The sequence below is a fragment of the Musca autumnalis genome, unplaced genomic scaffold (assembly GCF_047663935.1).
Source record: "Musca autumnalis isolate F117 unplaced genomic scaffold, ASM4766393v1 scaffold_5, whole genome shotgun sequence".
NCBI classification, from domain to species: Eukaryota; Metazoa; Arthropoda; class Insecta; order Diptera; family Muscidae; genus Musca; species Musca autumnalis.
This window is the reverse complement of record NW_027412088.1, coordinates 204,980,401-204,998,613: the sequence shown is the minus strand read 5'-3', so window position 1 is coordinate 204,998,613 and position 18,213 is coordinate 204,980,401. Positions and strand designations below refer to the sequence as shown.

The following is an 18,213-nucleotide window of genomic DNA, read 5'->3' as shown; positions in this document are numbered from 1 at the left end:
CCAAGGAACATAAGAAGACATCTAGCTTTTTCTTTTTTGATGCCCTTAATCAATTACGGTCTTGAAATTTATACTGGGACTTGGTCCTATAACATAGACTTAGTTGAGAAAATAGTGCGTAAGATTGTCCGGTATGTTTTTCAACAGAGAGTACATGACCATGTTCGAGTAATTGAGCTAACTTCTGATTTACTTGGATTAAGTTGTCGTGATTACATAGATCTACGTACAGTCTTACATTTCTATAAAATTATGAAATCACAACAACCTGAAATTTTAGTGAGTGAGTTCGCTTTTATACATTCTACTCGTAATGTGCAAATTGACGTTCCCATATCTCATACTTCTGTCCTTGATCATTCATTTTTAGTGCGTGTTTATCGAGTCTGGAATTATCTACCTAACTCGCTTAAAATGTTTTGCTACACTGACCATACTTTTAAAAAGAAATTAAAAGCGTTCTTAAATGGTGTTCCTATTTAATTTGAATTTCTATTGAATTAATTTTTTTAAATGGCCTTCTGCCATGGAATCTAAATTTTAATTGTAATCTCACAATACATGTATAATTGGCCTTGTAGGCTTTCTTTGTATTGATAGCGAATAAATAAATAAAATGTTATCGTAGTAGCTTCTTGCATGTTCTGGAACAGAGCAATATATTTATTGGTCCGTTTTAGTACTGCAAGAATCTACTAATTTTTACTATTTTATTCGATAACATAAAGGAAAAAACGTTATCGTAGTAAAAAGTAGTAGCTCCTTGCAGGTTCTGGAACAAAGCATATGTCTTTGGTGTGCACAATAATACAGGTACAACACAAAAAACATCTGATTATCACACTAGTTGTCAAAGTGCATCATTGTGAACAAAATCAAATACAAAAGGTAAACAAGCAATTCACGTTAGGTGTGTTCGTTTACTCAACAATTTGTACAGATTTTTACATGTTCAGTAACTTCTTGTAATCGGCTAAGGTCTTTTGCATTGTATTGTAGAGTAAACGAACAACATCCAGTAACAATTCGTACAAATTTTGAGTAAACGAACACACATATTAATTGTCAGCAAATTTTAACGTTTGATATGGTAAATGGCACAATTATGGTTGCACGGTAATAATGAGCCCAAAAATAAATCTTTACTTGAGGAAGATGTTTCACTAGCACTTCTGAGAAAATCAGCTTGAAAGTTTCATAAAAAGATATGGGTTTCAGGGGTTTTTATGTTTTACTTAACTTGCAAATTTGCTATACACTTCCAAAAATAGCATAAGGCCGTCATCAGACATTTTCACATGTATGACATCAGCTGTTCTGTATATTAGTATACCGAAAGTGACAACATACATGTGAAAAAGCAGATGGTCTGATGGCCGCATAAGTATGTTATAACGAACACGCCAATGATGTGATTATTCACGTGAACCCGAAACTATAACAACAAGACTATTTTGAAAATTTTTGAAAGCCCTTCAAGGTATCAATTTTTTGTTAAAGTTTTCATACGACTAAATCACAATAACAGATAATTTGACAGATTGTGGGAAACGTGGTGCAATAATAACGTGTAACGCCAAAAACAGCTGATCTTCATACCAGTTGTCAAAATGCGTTATTGTGAATAAAATCACATACAAAATGTAAACAAGCAATTCACAGTAAAGCATTATTGTGAGCAAATTTGACGTTTGACATGATTTGATGTAACATCTTATTCCACCATGGTTGGAAATCAGCTGTCCTTACTATTTCACCTTATTTATTGCACCTTGGAACACACCTATTGTCATATTTAACCGAGTTGTATTTATATTTGACAGAGAAAACATACGTTGACGTTTACAGTTATGAAATACAACTCTTCGTTTATGTATAACTAACAAACTGTTTGTCATAATTATTTAGTGTATTTTGTTTTCCTTAAAGATTTTTAATTATTTTCTATTGATATTTCAAGTAATATTATTGTGGCATGTTGAATGTGAACGTTATTGCATATAAAAGAAAATCTAAAAAGGCCTATTGCGAGCAACTTTAGCATTGAATTGATGAAATTGCTAAAGGGAGAAAGTTTGATGTAGACGACTTGACCGAACCACAACAAACAAAGAGACGTACTCACACAATTAACCAACCAGAGCCAGCTAACAAAAAAGTGAACTTCTTCCAATAAGGAAATCAAATTCCACCAATATGGACTATGTTTATTGTGGTGGAGATATAGCAGGTGATGAAATGCTAAGTGAGCGCTATGGTTTTGTTTATATTGACAAATTGTAATTGGTTTCGTATTTTTTTTATTTTTTTAGATGTCTACGATGGAGGAGGAGGAACGCGATCAGCAACTCATTATTCGCCAAATTTTGCTGGCTTTAATTTGGGCTCCGAAGCAGACTATATGGAAATGGTTCCAATATTGGCGGATGGTGGGGAGAGTTTTGGCGTTTCAACTGTTGCTTTTGATAACTATGAAGAACTCTTGTGGATGGGCAATCAGGGGGTAAATATAGTGTTTATAAGTTAATGTACAGTATACCTAATTTCCTCTATTTTAATTTCAGGGCCATGTTACATCGTATTACTTTAGCAACACTTTGCAAAAGTATACATCATTCCAAGTCCACCCTTCAGACATTGTGCGCCAAATATCCACTATTGATTCGGGCATCTTGGCTTTGACACAAACTTCTTTGAGACACCAAATACGTAGAGGCATTCCCAAGTTCACTCACAAGTCAAAGAATATGACAGAGATGGTGTGTATGCAACAATTGTCACCGCATCGCTTAATAATGGCTGGACTTCAGGATGAAATGATTGACTTTGATTTGAGAACTTTAAAGGAAACAAAATTGGTAAGTCCAGGAATGAACGAAATAATTAAATAAATTACTGAGTTTAATTATGTATTTTCTAGGAGCATGTGGGTTCTGCTGGTTGCACGGTATTGCGTCAAAATTCACGTTTCCTTTTCGCCGGAGACCCTTTTGGAAATGTAACATTGCGTGACCTCAATTCTCTGCATGTGGAACATACCATTAAGACTCATACCGGCAGTCTCTCCGATTTCGATGTCCAAGGAAATTATTTGATATCATGTGGCTATAGTGGCCGCCAAGGAACCTTGGCTGTTGATAGATTCCTTATGGTTTATGATTTGCGTATGCTGCGCCTGATATCACCAATTCAAGTGTTAATTGATCCACAGCTTTTGAAATTTTTACCATCACAAACTTCACGTTTGGCTGTGGTTTCAAGTTATGGCCAGGTTCAGTTAGTGGATACGGTGGAGTTGAGTGAGCCCCGAGTATCCATGTATCAGATAAATACAACAGGCACTCCTTGTCTGCTGAGTTTTGATGTTAGCTCATCTTCACAGGCTTTGGCATTTGGCGATCAATCTGGACATATTAGCATTATGACGGCAGTAAATGTACCACAGCCTCAGTTCAATAGTTTCTCTAGGGAAACAGAATTTCCAGATCCCTTGCCCCAGTTGCCGATTGTACCGATAACGGATACCACATTCCCTCTATCATCGATTGCATTGCCACATTTGGTTACCGGATCTCGTTGGTTTTCCGATTGGCCAACTGAGCTTCTGAGTTATCAATATCGGCGTCCCAAACCCATTGAAGCGGAAATATTGAATCATATGAAAATGCAGGGACCCATTGGCTATTCTCCCAACCCAAGGACTCAAAGGCGCAATCAAATACCCTACATTATTGAGAATATAAGCGGAATTGCTGGAGCCGGTAATGGTCTTACAAACACCATCAAGTCTTCAGATCCCGGAGTTAAGATTATACCACGTCGCTATCGTAAAGTTGAATTAAAATATTCTAAATTGGGAACACAAGATTTTGATTTTGAACAACACAACCAGACATGTTTCGCTGGGTTAGAGGCAACGCTGCCCAATTCGTACTGTAATGCTATGTTGCAGATTTTGTATTTCATTGAACCCCTAAGACAAAAACTATTGGATCATCGTTGCAGCAAGGAGTTTTGTTTGACATGTGAATTGGGTTTCCTCTTTAATATGTTTGACAAGTGTACAGGTATGAAAACTCAAATCAATGATTTACACTTCTATTATTTGATGATGATATTGTGGTGTTGATTATACAACAACAACAGCTTCTACACCATGTCAGGCCAGTAATTTCTTGCGTTCTTTTCGCACTGTACCAGAGGCATCTGCATTGGGTCTTATACTATCGGATCGTTCTTCAAATGTTAATCTAATGAATTTGATACAGGTATGTCATATTGGGATCTTGGGAGATTGAGCATTATTGGAATGTTTCTTTTAGAACTGGAATCGTTTTATTTTGCATCAAATGCACTATGAGATTCTGGAATCGTCGAAAAATGGCCACTTGAACAATTCAAAATATGGAACTGGCCTTGGAATAGGAGGTAAGAGTATACGTTTGGTGTAAACTATTTGAAATTAGTATATAAGGTGATTTTAAATAGGTAAAAACTCTGTGGTGGACATAGTCCCCGAGGAAACTGAAGAAATATTTCAAGGTATTGATGTTAAAAATGGTAAGTTTGAGAGTGAGATTGTTTGCAGTTTGCTCCAGTTTCTAATTTTCCACGTACTTCTAAGATGAAACCACCAGGGATGATCAAGACCAAGAGACGCGAGAACGTAGTAAGGTCAACACCGAAACTGATATAAGTCGTCTCTTTGGCACAAAACAAACAACCGTCAATCGTTGCCTTAAATGCAATGAGGAAAAAACCAAGCAGAGTATTTTATTGACTTGCAACCTAAGCTATCCCCATAACTCGAAAGAAACGGAATATTTTAGTTTTGGCAGCATACTAAAGGGTTCATTGAGTTCAGAGAAGAGTATTCAGGCGTTTTGTGAAAATTGCAAAAAGTTTTCACCGACCAAGCAAATGGTTAAGGTAAGTACGCGGGTGGAAATTTGTGCATGACGTTTATTATTTAGATCTCTCACAGATGAACCGTCTAAAAATGTTATCATGTGTGAACATTGTTATACGTAGTTGTGAATTTTGGCGTACAAAAACCACTTTTTAATTAGGAATGTCAACTGTTGCGAGGTAAAAATAGCTACAGTTCTATACAAATCTGTGGTCTGTAGCGATTTTTACGTAGGAACAGTTGACATCCATGATACGGATTCCCTTTATTGTGTTACGAAGTCAACAAGTCCCGGAAATATTTCCCTATTTTAATTTTCATCGAAAATCATGGTAGAACAAGAAAAGGTAACAGCAATACCCAGCTGACTGAACTGGGTTGTAGTGTTAGTGTCAAATTCCATTCGACATTTTATGTATTTATTTCTATGTTCGATGTATATTAGGGATATATATTTTTGAAGAACAAATTTATTCATCAGAAAAAAAACTATTTCCCATAAAGACGGCTTCATATCATTGACATGTAACCTCCTCCAGGTCCGAACGACATGCCGCACACTAAAACACCGCTTATAGAGGCGGTACAATATTTGTTAATATGTGTGGTATTTTGTTAAACTTGAAAAGAATAAAGCCCTAATAAACATGTGCTTTTTTGTTTTCAAAAGCAAATGATTGAAACAGCTTCTCTTTTTTCAATGAATTACCAGCGACCCGAAACATTTTTGCAAGTATTCTACTTTCTGCGAGAAATTATGCATTTAGTGGAATGATATGGAAACATTCAAATTGAAAATCTAACGAGTTTTCATTCATGTTTTCCAAAATATTCAATCAAATGTGAAAAATTATTAGTTTTTTAAATTCCAATAATTTATAGACATTTCCTTGTTTTGTTTACATTTACGTTGACACTAAGGTTTACAAACAAAAACAAATTCCTTTGTGGTTGTTGTTCGAGTTGTATTTGTTGTAGTATTAACTTTACCTTGTATTTGTTCTACCATGATCGAAAATAGATGTGGGTAAAAAAATATTTGGTATTTTCAACAACCTTCAAAAATCTATTATATTCGAAATATTTACTATCAGGGCAATCATGAATATTTCCATCGGAATTTTCCGCACGGAAAAAATTTTTAAAAAGTGAAATTCTTTTAAAATCAATTTTTTAAAACATTGGACACTGCTAAAATCACTTAATTATGCAATATTCTCGCTGATTCGACAAAAATAGTATCTTATTGGAGATAAACATGGAAATAAAAAATTCTGAATTTTTATTCGTGATTGCCCTGTATTTTTTCATTACAAAATTTAAAAAGTTGTACATGTTTTTGTGTACGTTGATACACAAAAAATTCCGCTCCAATACCGGTCATCTTTCTAATAGAATTTAACGGTTATATGAGAGATGCAATATTGTCTAAATTTTCTAAAATTAATCGTTCCTCACATTGTCTTTAAGGTTACAAGTCTTCCACAAATATTAACCGTTAATTGTGGCCTAAATAATGACAAGGATCTGGGCTTTTTGAGAAGACACCTGCAACGTAATAATTTCAATTTATCCGAAAGTCCGGCTACATTGAATACCAACAAACCATGTCGTTATGGCATCAATTGTTCACGCAGTGATTGTCATTTTCTACATCCTGATCGAAAATCGCCTTCCATGGCTACCAACAATACCCAAATGCAACAACAACAACAGCAAAATGTAAACATATCACCAAGTGGAAGACAAACTTCATGGTTCCCCTTGTCGTTTTCAATGTCTCTCAATGATCAGGGTGAATTGAGCGTACAGACGGATAATAGTAACACCAAAACAACAGTGGAAACTAGTGATGGCAACAACAAAAGTAATGGTAAGTAAGTTTTGGAATTCAATTGGAAAACGTTCTATTTGAAAGAAGGGCTTCAAAAAATCGTCTTTCCTTTAAATTTTTTTTTCTATAAAAAATCCCATGAAATACTTTCTTCCTCGAAAATGTTCATTGATATTTACACCTCCTATTTTACAGAAGTCTCCACACCAGACGTTACCGAATCGTATCGCGAATATGCATTACATGCCGTCGTTTGCCAAATTGATGATGGCAACCAGAAAAATTTGGTTTCTTTAATAAATGTTAGCAAAAAATATCACACCATGAAAATGGAAACCATGAACAACTCTGAGGAGCAACAACAGTGGTATATTTTCAATGATTTTTGGTAAGAAAAATCCCAAAAATAATTACAATAGAAACTAGTTTTGTTTAATGAACTATTACTTCCCATCATTCTCCTCCAGTATTTCTCCAGTATCCAACCAAGAATCCGTATGGTTTACTTTGGATTGGAAAGTGCCTTGTGTTTTATTTTACAGCAGTGTCAATTCGGAGAGAAATGAATTATTGGATGGTTTAGATGAAATACCGCATAATGAACCGCAACCACTGTATAATCCATTTTTAGAGGTAGGTGGAAAGACTAGCTGTGTTAAAAGTAGCCAATCAGAAATCTATAAATATCAGAAAGCTATAAATATTCTATGAGACGACTGTAGGCAAACGATTCAAACACAAACACTACAAACGAATTGGCAGGGCTGTTTCAAAAAAGAAAACGATCTTTTACGAGAGTGAAATGCTGCTCTTGAAGAACGCATATTTAATGCCGTTGAAAACGAACATTCATCATTATACCCTACACCACTATGTGGTAAGGGGTATTATGTGTTAGTGCATTTGTATGTAACATCCCAGCTAACAATTTTTTCCGAGGGCTCTGATATCAGATTTTTTCTGAGATTTTCTGAATATTTTTTAGAATTGCGGCCGATTTCTCTAATATTTTCCTAGAAATTTGACCGATTTTCTATAAGTTTATTTTTAGAGTCTCTGCACATTTTCTAAAGAATCTTAAGAATCGTCATTCCGAATTCGTTCCGATTTCTAATGGAATTTCTAAGTCAATTTTTTTTCGTTTGATGTCGAAGAACAAAATGGCTGGTCATAAAATTCGCATATACAATTTTAAAATTTTTTTAATATAAATGCTACATATAATTATTCAAGCTAGTGTTGATAGCTTCAACAAATATGTAGAAGTATACTTGTTCTACTGTTAATCATAAAATGATAACAACAGGCAAAATCATTAGAAAGTTTGAAATTAGAATCTTCCATAAATAGCACATTGAAAGAAAATTGTCTCTGAGTGGGGTTTGTTCTGTACAGTACGACACGTGGTGTCAGCATCAGAATTGTTTCCGATTTTTTCAGAAAATCTGAACTTTTCTCCGAATTTTCCCAGAATTTCTTTCCGAATTCGGACGGATTTTCTTAAGAAAATCTAAATTTTTCATCGAATTTTCCAGAATTTTCTTCCGAATTCGGACCGAATTCTGTCAGAAAATCTAAATTTTTCTCCGAATTTTCCAAGAATTTACTTCCGAATACGGACGGAATTCGTCGCGAAACTCTAATATTTTTTAAGATTTTTCTTAGAAAATTCTTTCCGAATTCGGTGACCACGTCCATACAACTTTCGTACCGAATTCGGTACGAATTCGGCATCAGAATCGGATATTTTTTCAGAAATTCTGTCCGAATTCGAAACGAATTCGGAAAAAAATGTTAGCTGGGATACAAAAGGAAGCGAGATAGACCCATAGTTCCTTCTAGGGATATACATAGAATCACTTTCTGAGTCGATTTATGCATGTCCGTCCGTTCGCAACATACAGGTCGCATTTGTTGACCGATTTCGCTGAAAATTGGGGAATACCATTTTTTTAGCCGTCGGAAGATCAAATTCGAAGATGGGCTATATCGGTCCAAGTTTTGGTATAGCCCCCATATAACGGTACCTCCCGATTTAAGGTATTTTAAGGATCTTAGCCGCATTTGTTGCCCAAACCAGCTGAAATTTTACATTTGAGGTTCCCAATGGCCGCGAAATTGCTCCACTAAAAATTGTCAAGATAGGTCCACGGTTCGGTATAGTCCCCATATAACGATACCTCCCGATTTAAGGTATTTTAGTGATCTTAGCCACATTTTTTTATTGAACTAGCTGAAATTTTACATATGTGGTTCCCAGTGGCCACGAAATTTCGCCACTTAAATTGAGCCAAATTATATCGAAATCGGTTCAGATTTGGATATAGCTCCCATATATATGTTCGCCCGATTTCACCTATTTGCTGCACCAAACACGCTATATACGTCCGATTTTGATGAAATTTGGGATGTTTGACTGAATTCGGTCTAGAAATATGTGTGCCAAATTATATCAAAATCGGTTCCGATTTGGATATAGCTCCCATATATATTTTCGGCCGATTTCACGTATTTTCTGTACCAAACACGCTATATATTTCCGATTTCAATGATATTTGGAATGTGTGACTGAATTCGGTCTGGAAATAAATGTGCCAAATTATATCAAAATCGGTTAAGATCTGGATATAGCTCCGATTTATATTTTACATATTCACTGTGGTGTAGGGTATTATATAGTCGGCCCCGCCCGACTTTGATCCTTTCCTTACTGGTTTTTATTTCTGACGCAGTGGAATTTATTGGAACAATAGTTTAATTCCCGGTCTCGAATCTTTTTCACATTTTTAACACGGATAGATAGATAGTCCTTGTAGTCCTGATTACTACAATATAGGTGTCGAGAATATAAGCATTTCACGAATGTAACAATTTCAACACCAGCAATTCTGAACAAAAACTTCTTTTTGAAAAGGAGATTTCTTTGTAAACTTTTAATATAAATTATCCAGATAGACAATAAGCAAGAAAATCAGCCCAATCATGAATATCAACTCCCCGTGAGTTTTCTCACTTTCTCCTTTAAGTTGAAACGGCAGAAAGACAAGGCTCAAGGTGTGTTGACATTCATGATTACCCTGAATAACATGGAATCATATCATATAGTTACAACAACAAGGATACTCTCGGAACTTTCTAAGACAATATCTACCGAAACATAGACTTCTGCAAGAACAAAACCCTTAAGGGCTTCATATCAAGAAAAGAAGTCCTTCAAATAATTTCTTTTTTTTGTGCATTTTTTCCAGGATATTGAAAATGTTGCCCATGGAAATAATACCGGTGACCCCTTGTTTAAACCTTTGCAAACACACGAAATGCCCCAGGCTGGTGATTTGGTTGCCATGGATGCTGAATTTGTTACACTTAATCCGGAAGAAAATGAACTGCGACCAGATGGCAAAACAGCAACAATAAAACCATGTCACATGAGTGTTGCCAGGATTTCATGTATACGGGGGTAAGTATACCGAAACAAAACAGGCCTCATTGTCTCGCTTTGTAAATGTTTTGGAGTAGTTCAAATTCCTTTAAAGGTTTTCTTATTTTAAATATTGTTTTGGAGTAGTCAAAACCCAATGATATAGCTTTGAGCTTTGTCCGTAAACTTGCTCCAAATATACTTTTCATCCCTTTAAGAATTATTTTTCTAAATAGTTTCCATCTTTTTCTCCTTCCAGACAAGGACCTGATGAAGGTGTTCCCTTTATCGATGACTATATTTCGACCCAAGAAAAAGTGGCAGATTATCTTACCCAGTTTTCGGGCATTAAACCCGGAGATTTGGATGCAAACTTCAGCAACAAACGTTTGAATAGCATGAAGAATTCATATCAAAAACTAAAATATTTGGTAGATGTGGGCGTATTGTTTGTGGGTCATGGCTTGAAAAATGATTTCCGGTATGTGCGTCACAAATATCAACTCTCTTCCTTTTTATTATCATCTCTTTTACTTTTCTTTATTACAGCGTCATCAACATCTTTGTACCGTCGGAGCAAATAATTGATACTGTTCACTTATTCCACTTGCCCCACCATCGTATGGTATCCTTGAGATTTTTGGCATGGCATTTTTTGGGCACAAAAATTCAATCGGAAACCCATGATTCTGTGGAAGATGCCCGCACCACTTTGCAGCTGTACAAACATTACTTGCAATTGCAGGCGGAAAAGAAATTCCTGGCGGCCCTAAAAAATCTCTATGATCGTGGCAAACAACTGCAGTGGAAAGTACCGGAAGATTAGACAGATTAGAAGAGCATTTATTACAATTTTAGTAGGAAAAGAGAAACAGCAACAACAACATTGGAAAGGAATCCCGTCGTATTTTTTTTAAAGAAACAACAAAACAAAGTACAAAATGACACTCAACTGAACCGTACCGCGAGCAACAAAATTGTTATTCCATTTTAAATGACATTTCGGCACATTATTACAAAAACATTTTTCTATAGCAGACTTTTTACACAAACAAAAACAAAACAAGCGAAAAAATCTATTATTGTATTTTGTTTATATTTTCGCGTCTCAGACACACAAAAAATAATGTCCGAATCAAAACAATAAGAATGTGGTCAAATTTATATTTAAAAATAGAAAAAAAAGAAACAAAAACACACATACATACATTATATTTATTCATTTAAAGTGTAAATCAATGGACATCAAAAAATTAAGAAAATACATTTAAAAAAAGCAAAGAAAACAAATCTTAAAAGATCAGTGCATTCATTTCAAATTCAATTTCAAAAGGAAGGTAAATAGAAGTAGAAGGGTAAGGGTAGTAAAAGTCAGGATCAATGGGAATTTTGATGGTTTTGTTTGTTTTTATTCTCTGTTCTTTACAAAACTCAGTTTTGAACATTTACACAATGTGGTTTGATCAACATGGTCCACACAAAATCGACGAAAACAACAACAGTCATTCTAGATGTTGTGTCAATTATTCTCATTCAAGCTAAACACACGCGTAGCTTGTACTCCTCCTATCCTATGCTCTTATATGTTATCATAGTCTTCATCAAGCTCCAGGCAGGAACTGTTACTATTAACCATTGGGTTTGTCATGGACATAGCGGCAGCTATTTCAACAGCAGACCTTGTTGTATTTGCTGAAGAGGAATCGAATGGCTCCGCCATTGCTGTTTTGGAATTACGAGATTGTTGAGAGGTACCGATACTTATTGTGGCAACTGGAGGTGTCGATGTTTTAGTATTGGCAGTGACACCGCCAACCGATGCCACAATATTTGAGAGGTCAATATTGATAACTGGTTCTGCTGTAAAATTAAAGGCGTTCGCATTAGTGGACATACTTGCTATATTAGCTGGGGCACTCATGGGTGCCGCAGCCCCGGTGGTTTCGCCCGATGTTATTTGTGGCAAATTGCTATAGTCTATTTTCACAACCGGCTTATTGCAGTAATCAATGCTGACAATGGGTGCGGGTATGGCAGTCTGTTGTGAGGGCGGCCGTAGTTGTTGTGGAGAGTTATTTGGTTTGTTGTTGGTGTTGCTTGAAACGCAATTAGACGGCATTGAGAATGATTGATGTTTCAGTCGTGGATGTGACGCTGCTGCTATTGGCGTGCGGGTTTGTTGTGGAGGAGGAACTGGTGTTGATTCGGAACGTGATAACTTTGGAGGCAAACATTCTGTTGAACCATATCCAGCAGCATTTGCCAATGATGTGGTATGCATAATAACAGAATTGGCATTTGAACTCACTGATCTTTTTAGATAATTTCTGGGATTGTCATGGCCAGCCGCCGCCGCCATTCCGTGACCACCATTTTGCCCATTTGTTGCCGTACCTCCATGGAATTGTTGATAACGTGTCACTGAACTCCGTACCGCTGATGTTGATGGCATACTCAAGTCATAGGGTGTATCTGAATCACCATATGGCTCATCTGGAGAACTGTGATTGTCTTCCTCATTGTAGTTGGCCGCCTCTTCTGCCACACTGATGTCTGGTATATTTCTTACCAGTTCGCGCAGAAAATCGAAGCGTTGTTCAGACATAATACATTGTTTCATGTGTGATGTTGACAATGTCTTGGCATTGCGAGAATTGGTAATCTTTAAAGTCTTTGTTAATAGTGATTCCACAAAAAGCTCTAATGTCCTAGGTAAACGAAAAGAAGTGATAAGAATTGAGCCAAAGCCCATACATGTGCATAGTTAAGGAAACCATGAAAACAATTATTTGCTGGAAAAATATTTACGAGTTTATGTGAATTTTTAAGAGCCTCTAACGGATTATGTTGACATTTTTACCCAAGACAGTCCTTCATAAAACGAGCATTAGTTTTGAAATAAAGACAATAATATTACTATTGGCAAAATATGCTACTCTGTTTGAGAAAAAACTTCGAGCGAACTATGGGTTTATCTGCAATAACGGGTAATGACATAAATTGAATACTAAAAAATCTGAAATGTTTACCACAGGTAGATTTTTTCGTTCCTGATTAAAAAAATATAAAGTTCGTTGGGGGAAGTCCATACTTCCCGAGATATGGACCTGCGAAGAATTTCCCTTGTGTAAATTGAATACTACCCAGCAAAATTTGAGGGAAGGGGTTCCATGCGATGATGTGATTTCATGGCATCTTTTGCATTGGTTCAAACGAAGTCGTGAAAGATCCGATCTTTTCATTAGCATTTGAACAAATGCAAAGGAAGTAGTGAAAGATCCGATCTTTTCATCAGCATTTGAACCCATGCAAAGGAAGTCGTAAAACATCCGATCTTTTCACCAGCATTTGAACCCATTCCATCGATCCAATAGAGATGAATTTTGTGTTTTTATTTATACAAATTTTTCTAAATATATAAGATTAATTATTTACAATAGGCTTGATGTTGTCGGAGACTCGAAATCACAACCAACGTTGTTAAAACTCTCGTCTTAATGATAATGGCATTGCAAAGAGTTGGTGAAAATGACATGCCAATGCATTGGTGGAAATGACATGCTAAAGCATTGGTGAAAATGACATGTCAAAGCATTGGTCTAAATGACATGCTTTGGATCCAGAAAAGAATAGCATCTTTTGGGGTCCACGCTCATATAAAATTCATCGATGAAGATGCTAAAAAGATGACATGCCAGATCACTTTCACCCATGATTTCCCAGCAAAATTTGTCGGAAGGGGTTCTTTGCGATGACGTGATTTCATGTCATCTTTTGCATTGGTTCAAAGGAAGTCGTGGAAGATCCGATCTTTTCATTAGGATTTGAACCAATGCAAAGGAAGTGGTGAAAGATCCGATCTTTTCATCAGCATTTGTACCCATTCCATCGATCCAATAGAGATGATGTTTGTGTTTTTATTTACACACCTGTTTATTTTCATTTTGGTTTGTTCCAGTACTGCAAAAATCTACTAATTTTTACTATTTTTTCCGATAACATAAAGGAAAAATTGTTATCGTAGTAAAAATAAGTAGATTCTTGCAGTTTCTGGAACAGACCAAAGTTGTTAGAACTGTCGTCGTGATGTTGGCTTACATTTCCTGCATATCAAACAACTAAAACTTCTAAACAATTGGTATTATATGAAGTCCCAACCATCGAGCTAAAAATAGAATCGGACTGCACACATTGCTATTTTAAAAGATCCCTTGTCTGTTCTAAATCTGACATAGAATGAAATCAATCAAATCTCGCTTCTTGGAATTTGAAAAAAAAGTCCGAAACGAAAAGGAACAAGAATCTGAAAATAAAGAAGAAACTACTTTTGGAAAGAAACAATTAAAAATAAATTAATTAAGCATAAATGGTATTTTCCATAAAAAGTCTCTCCTCCCCGTTCGTTACATTTTGTTCTTAGAGATCCCTAAAGCAAGCCGGGTTGTAGATCCCTACATATTCCGTCACTAAACAAAAGAGTATAAATTACCAAAATGTTGTTATAAAATAACAAAATTATAAAATAAAAGTAATTTACGAAATAAAAATACTTAAAGGAGTGCATTTGGAGCCCATGTCGAAATCTGAACTGGTGATCGGAAGATAATTGAAAAAACCTTTTGTAAGATGAAAGAATATCAGTTGCGGAGAACGGAGGAAGTAATCTTTTGCGTTGCAGCGGTGGTGATTACATTGCAATTTTGGATGTAAACTTTTGAAAAACTAAACTGATAAATTAATTGTAGTTATTTCATGAATCCGTTTGAATTAATAAAGAATTTTGTTTTTCATGAAAACCATATTTCAATACAGCATTTCCATTTTCCAAACAATATGAAAATTTCATGCCAAGGGGTTGGTGAAAATGACATGCCAAAGCATTGGTTAAAATGACATGTCAAAGCATGGGTGAAAATGACGTGTCAAAGCATTGGTGAAAATGACATGTCAAATCATTGGTGGAAATGACATGCCAAAGCATTGGTGGAAATGACATGTCAACGCATTGGTTAAAATGACATGCTTAGGATCCAGAAAAGAACGTCATCTTTTGGGGTCCACGCTCATATAAAATTCATCGATGAAGATGCTAAAAAGATGACATGCTAGATCACTTGCACCCATGATTGAATGTCATCTTTGGCATTGAACATTTTGCTGGGTTAATGACATCTTTGGCATGGAACATTTTGCTGGGTACATATATGAAATTTTTACAACAGGTAGATCTTTTCGTTCGTGATTACAAAAATATAAAGTTCGATGGGGGGAAGTCCATACTTCCCGAGATATGGACCTCCGAAGAATTTCGCTCGTGTAAAGGCCTAAAGTCCTGCAACTTGGAAATTTTTATATTTAAAAGAAAAATGTTTCCCGTGTGCGAAAGTCGACCGAAGGGTGGATTATTAGAAAATATTTACAATTTAAAAAAAAATTTACGATTTTTCCGCCAGCTGGCAGAGTTCAAGTTACTTTTTTATGCACTAATGGACCTTCGGACACATTTCGGGAAAGCTTTCAATAAACAAGTTAACATATTTGGCTGAAGTTGTCGAACTTGAAGTTTTTTTGGTTATTTTTCCCCGCTTCTTGCAAGTTAATAGCATAATACCGAACCAGAGCATTAAATATCAACAACATTTTGACAACAACATCGTGTTTGAAGGGTAAGTCCCCATCGACGTATATCGTTTTAATCGGAACCTCACGGCAAAATGTCATTAGGATCCAAAAAGTTACTAAAATGTACTTAATAATAAAAATATAAATTATAAGTTTCTGTTTTGAAAAGGATATAGATTATAATTGGTACAGCATGAGCTACTTTGCCGACTTCCTCATCGCTTTGCATGATTTTTTTGATACGTCCCTGCAAACAAGAGTTAAAAAAATGTTAGTAATAAAAAATTGCAATATGTGGATTATTTTGGAGCAAGATTTAAAACTTTTTCTACAGAATGTTTTTAAAAATGAAATTTGCAAAGACACATGATATTTGCAAAGACGCAACATCGCCATCGCAGCCATAGCGTTGTTCTATGATTTATGACTATCCCTTACAAAACATACGCTGATGTTGCTTGGCTTTTGTTTGTTTTACTAATGTTTGTGTCTCCCCGCTTCACAACAACTTACCACTGGAAAACGCGCATTATACTTTTTCTTTTTGGATGGCATTTTCAATGTTTTCTGTACCGGCGCTGCTCTCACAAACAATATCCAAATACGTCTCCAAGCCACCAAATCCAAATTGCTAAACTTTAGATTGGTGGGCCTTGTTGTCTTCGTTTACTTCCTTTCGCGTGTTTTTCTTCCTTCTATCAGTTTTGCAAAAGATTGATTCTTCTTCTTACTCAAAATGTTCTGGCTTGCATTTTCATTGGTACACAAAAGCAATCCAAATATCTATTTGATTATCCACCAGCTTTACTTTGATATTCAAAATATTATTATTATTTATATTAACAATTAATTAAATAATAATTTAAATAAATTTAATTAATTAATATAAATTTATTTAATATTTTTAATTGTTCTTTAACTTTGACAGAGTATTTATGAAGTACTTAGAAGTACCGAATACTTTTAACCGTTATAGGGATAAACAAATCGACTATTAATAAAACGAAACGAAAAAGAAAAAATAAACTTGGGTATATGAAAAAAGTCGATAACTGAATTTAATTAATAGCTTTGTTCCTTCCTGATCTGGTAGCACTGTCAGAAAGAAACATAAAAAAATAAATTTTCGTCTTTTATTTCACAGGTTTTAATTTAGTTTTGTCAGCGTTCGACTTTTTCTTCTGTTCTTCGTCCATTTTTTTTCTTCATTGTGAAATAATCGTCAAACAAAAGTCGAAAAATCAGTTCTACCATTTTTTACCTGCAGAAATTTGTCTGGTCCCAGCAAAAAATTTTGGATGTTGTGCAATTGTATCTATGATTTCACAACATCTTTGGATGTAGTCCAACAGAATTATGAAAAATGCACTCCGTTCGATAAATTTTATAAGCAGTTGCTGTAGAGATCTCTACAGAAAAAAAGGTTGGTTGATCCCTACACATTTCTTCAAAAGATAAACAAGAGTGTATAAATTTGTCCCGGTCCAAACTAGAGTGATTTCATTGAAAAAATTTCATGAAATTATGCGTCTGTAGATCGACTTCCATAGTAGAGTAAAATCGTAAATTGCTGTAGTGGGGAATTCGATTTAAGAACGCCTAATTTCATGAAATTTTTTAATGAAATTCACGCTAGTGTGGACCGGGATTTTCGAAGAATTTGTTATAAAATAAAGAAATAACTTAAGTTGCGAACATTTTTGCGGTATTTCACAAGACGGAAATTTTTAATGGAGTGGAGTTGGAGTCCATGTCGAAAGCTGAACTAGTGACATAAAAAAACTTAAGGATGATTAAAGAAAATCAGATGCGCTTGGATTAAATCGAGAACGGAGGTAGTAAGCGCAAATGTGATTGAATTTAATGGAATTTTCTTTTTTTAATTTGTGTTTATATAATAAAGTTCTATGTGTTCTTGTTTTACAAAAATAATAAATGCATTTGATTTATTTTGGGATATTTCGCAATGGCTTGCATTTTAATTGCGTCTTTGGACTAATTAAAAATGCAATCCGAAAATGCCTTTAAATTCAATCCAAAACACCACTAAAGCTGTGATTTGAATCGAAAATGGAGTGCATCCTAGCTGTGCGCTCTTTTGTAAAATTCATAAGTGAATTCATAGGAAAAGATGTACTCCAACGGCAAATGTACCGTAGTGATTCAACTGCATCCACGGAGGCAAACTTTTTGCTGGGAATCTACTAATTTTTCCTTTTTATGTTATCGGAAAAATAGTAAAAATTAGTACATTCTTGCAGTTCTGGAAACGACCATATGTTTGTTCGTGTATTATTTCAGTTATCAGGGGCTCATATCTGTTTCTATGAAAATGTGAAATGAAAACTTTTATAAAGAAAAAAACTGTCAAATGAAAAAAAAAAAAATAAAGGAAATATTTTTCATTTCAAATTTTCATAGAACAAG

At 35.1% G+C, this 18,213-nt stretch overlaps 2 protein-coding genes across 3 annotated transcripts; one reads left to right on the top strand and one right to left on the bottom strand.

The window, feature by feature from the left end:
* Window positions 1-1,811: 1,811 nt before the first annotated feature.
* Window positions 1,812-11,462, top strand: PAN2 (PAN2-PAN3 deadenylation complex catalytic subunit PAN2). 2 transcript variants are annotated; one of them, XM_073957967.1, is made up of 14 exons: window positions 1,812-2,230; window positions 2,313-2,503; window positions 2,565-2,858; window positions 2,921-4,067; window positions 4,147-4,268; window positions 4,323-4,428; window positions 4,489-4,560; window positions 4,625-4,929; window positions 6,380-6,782; window positions 6,939-7,131; window positions 7,211-7,376; window positions 9,992-10,203; window positions 10,424-10,645; window positions 10,714-11,462. In XM_073957967.1, the coding sequence occupies exons 1-14, from the start codon at window positions 2,197-2,199 to the stop codon at window positions 10,988-10,990; spliced, it is 3,744 nt and encodes a 1,247-aa protein (XP_073814068.1). In that variant the 5' UTR covers window positions 1,812-2,196; the 3' UTR covers window positions 10,991-11,462. The 2 variants fall into 2 exon arrangements, with proteins under 2 accessions (XP_073814068.1, XP_073814067.1); XM_073957966.1 differs by having other exon boundaries at window positions 1,819-2,245.
* NC2alpha (negative cofactor 2 alpha) lies at window positions 11,366-16,643 on the bottom strand. The gene is made up of 3 exons (XM_073957968.1): window positions 16,300-16,643; window positions 15,961-16,033; window positions 11,366-12,876 (listed from the first exon to the last, which is right to left on the bottom strand). Exons 1-3 carry the CDS (start codon window positions 16,339-16,341, stop codon window positions 11,744-11,746), a joined length of 1,248 nt encoding a protein of 415 aa, XP_073814069.1. The 5' UTR covers window positions 16,342-16,643; the 3' UTR covers window positions 11,366-11,743.
* Window positions 16,644-18,213: the final 1,570 nt, after the last annotated feature.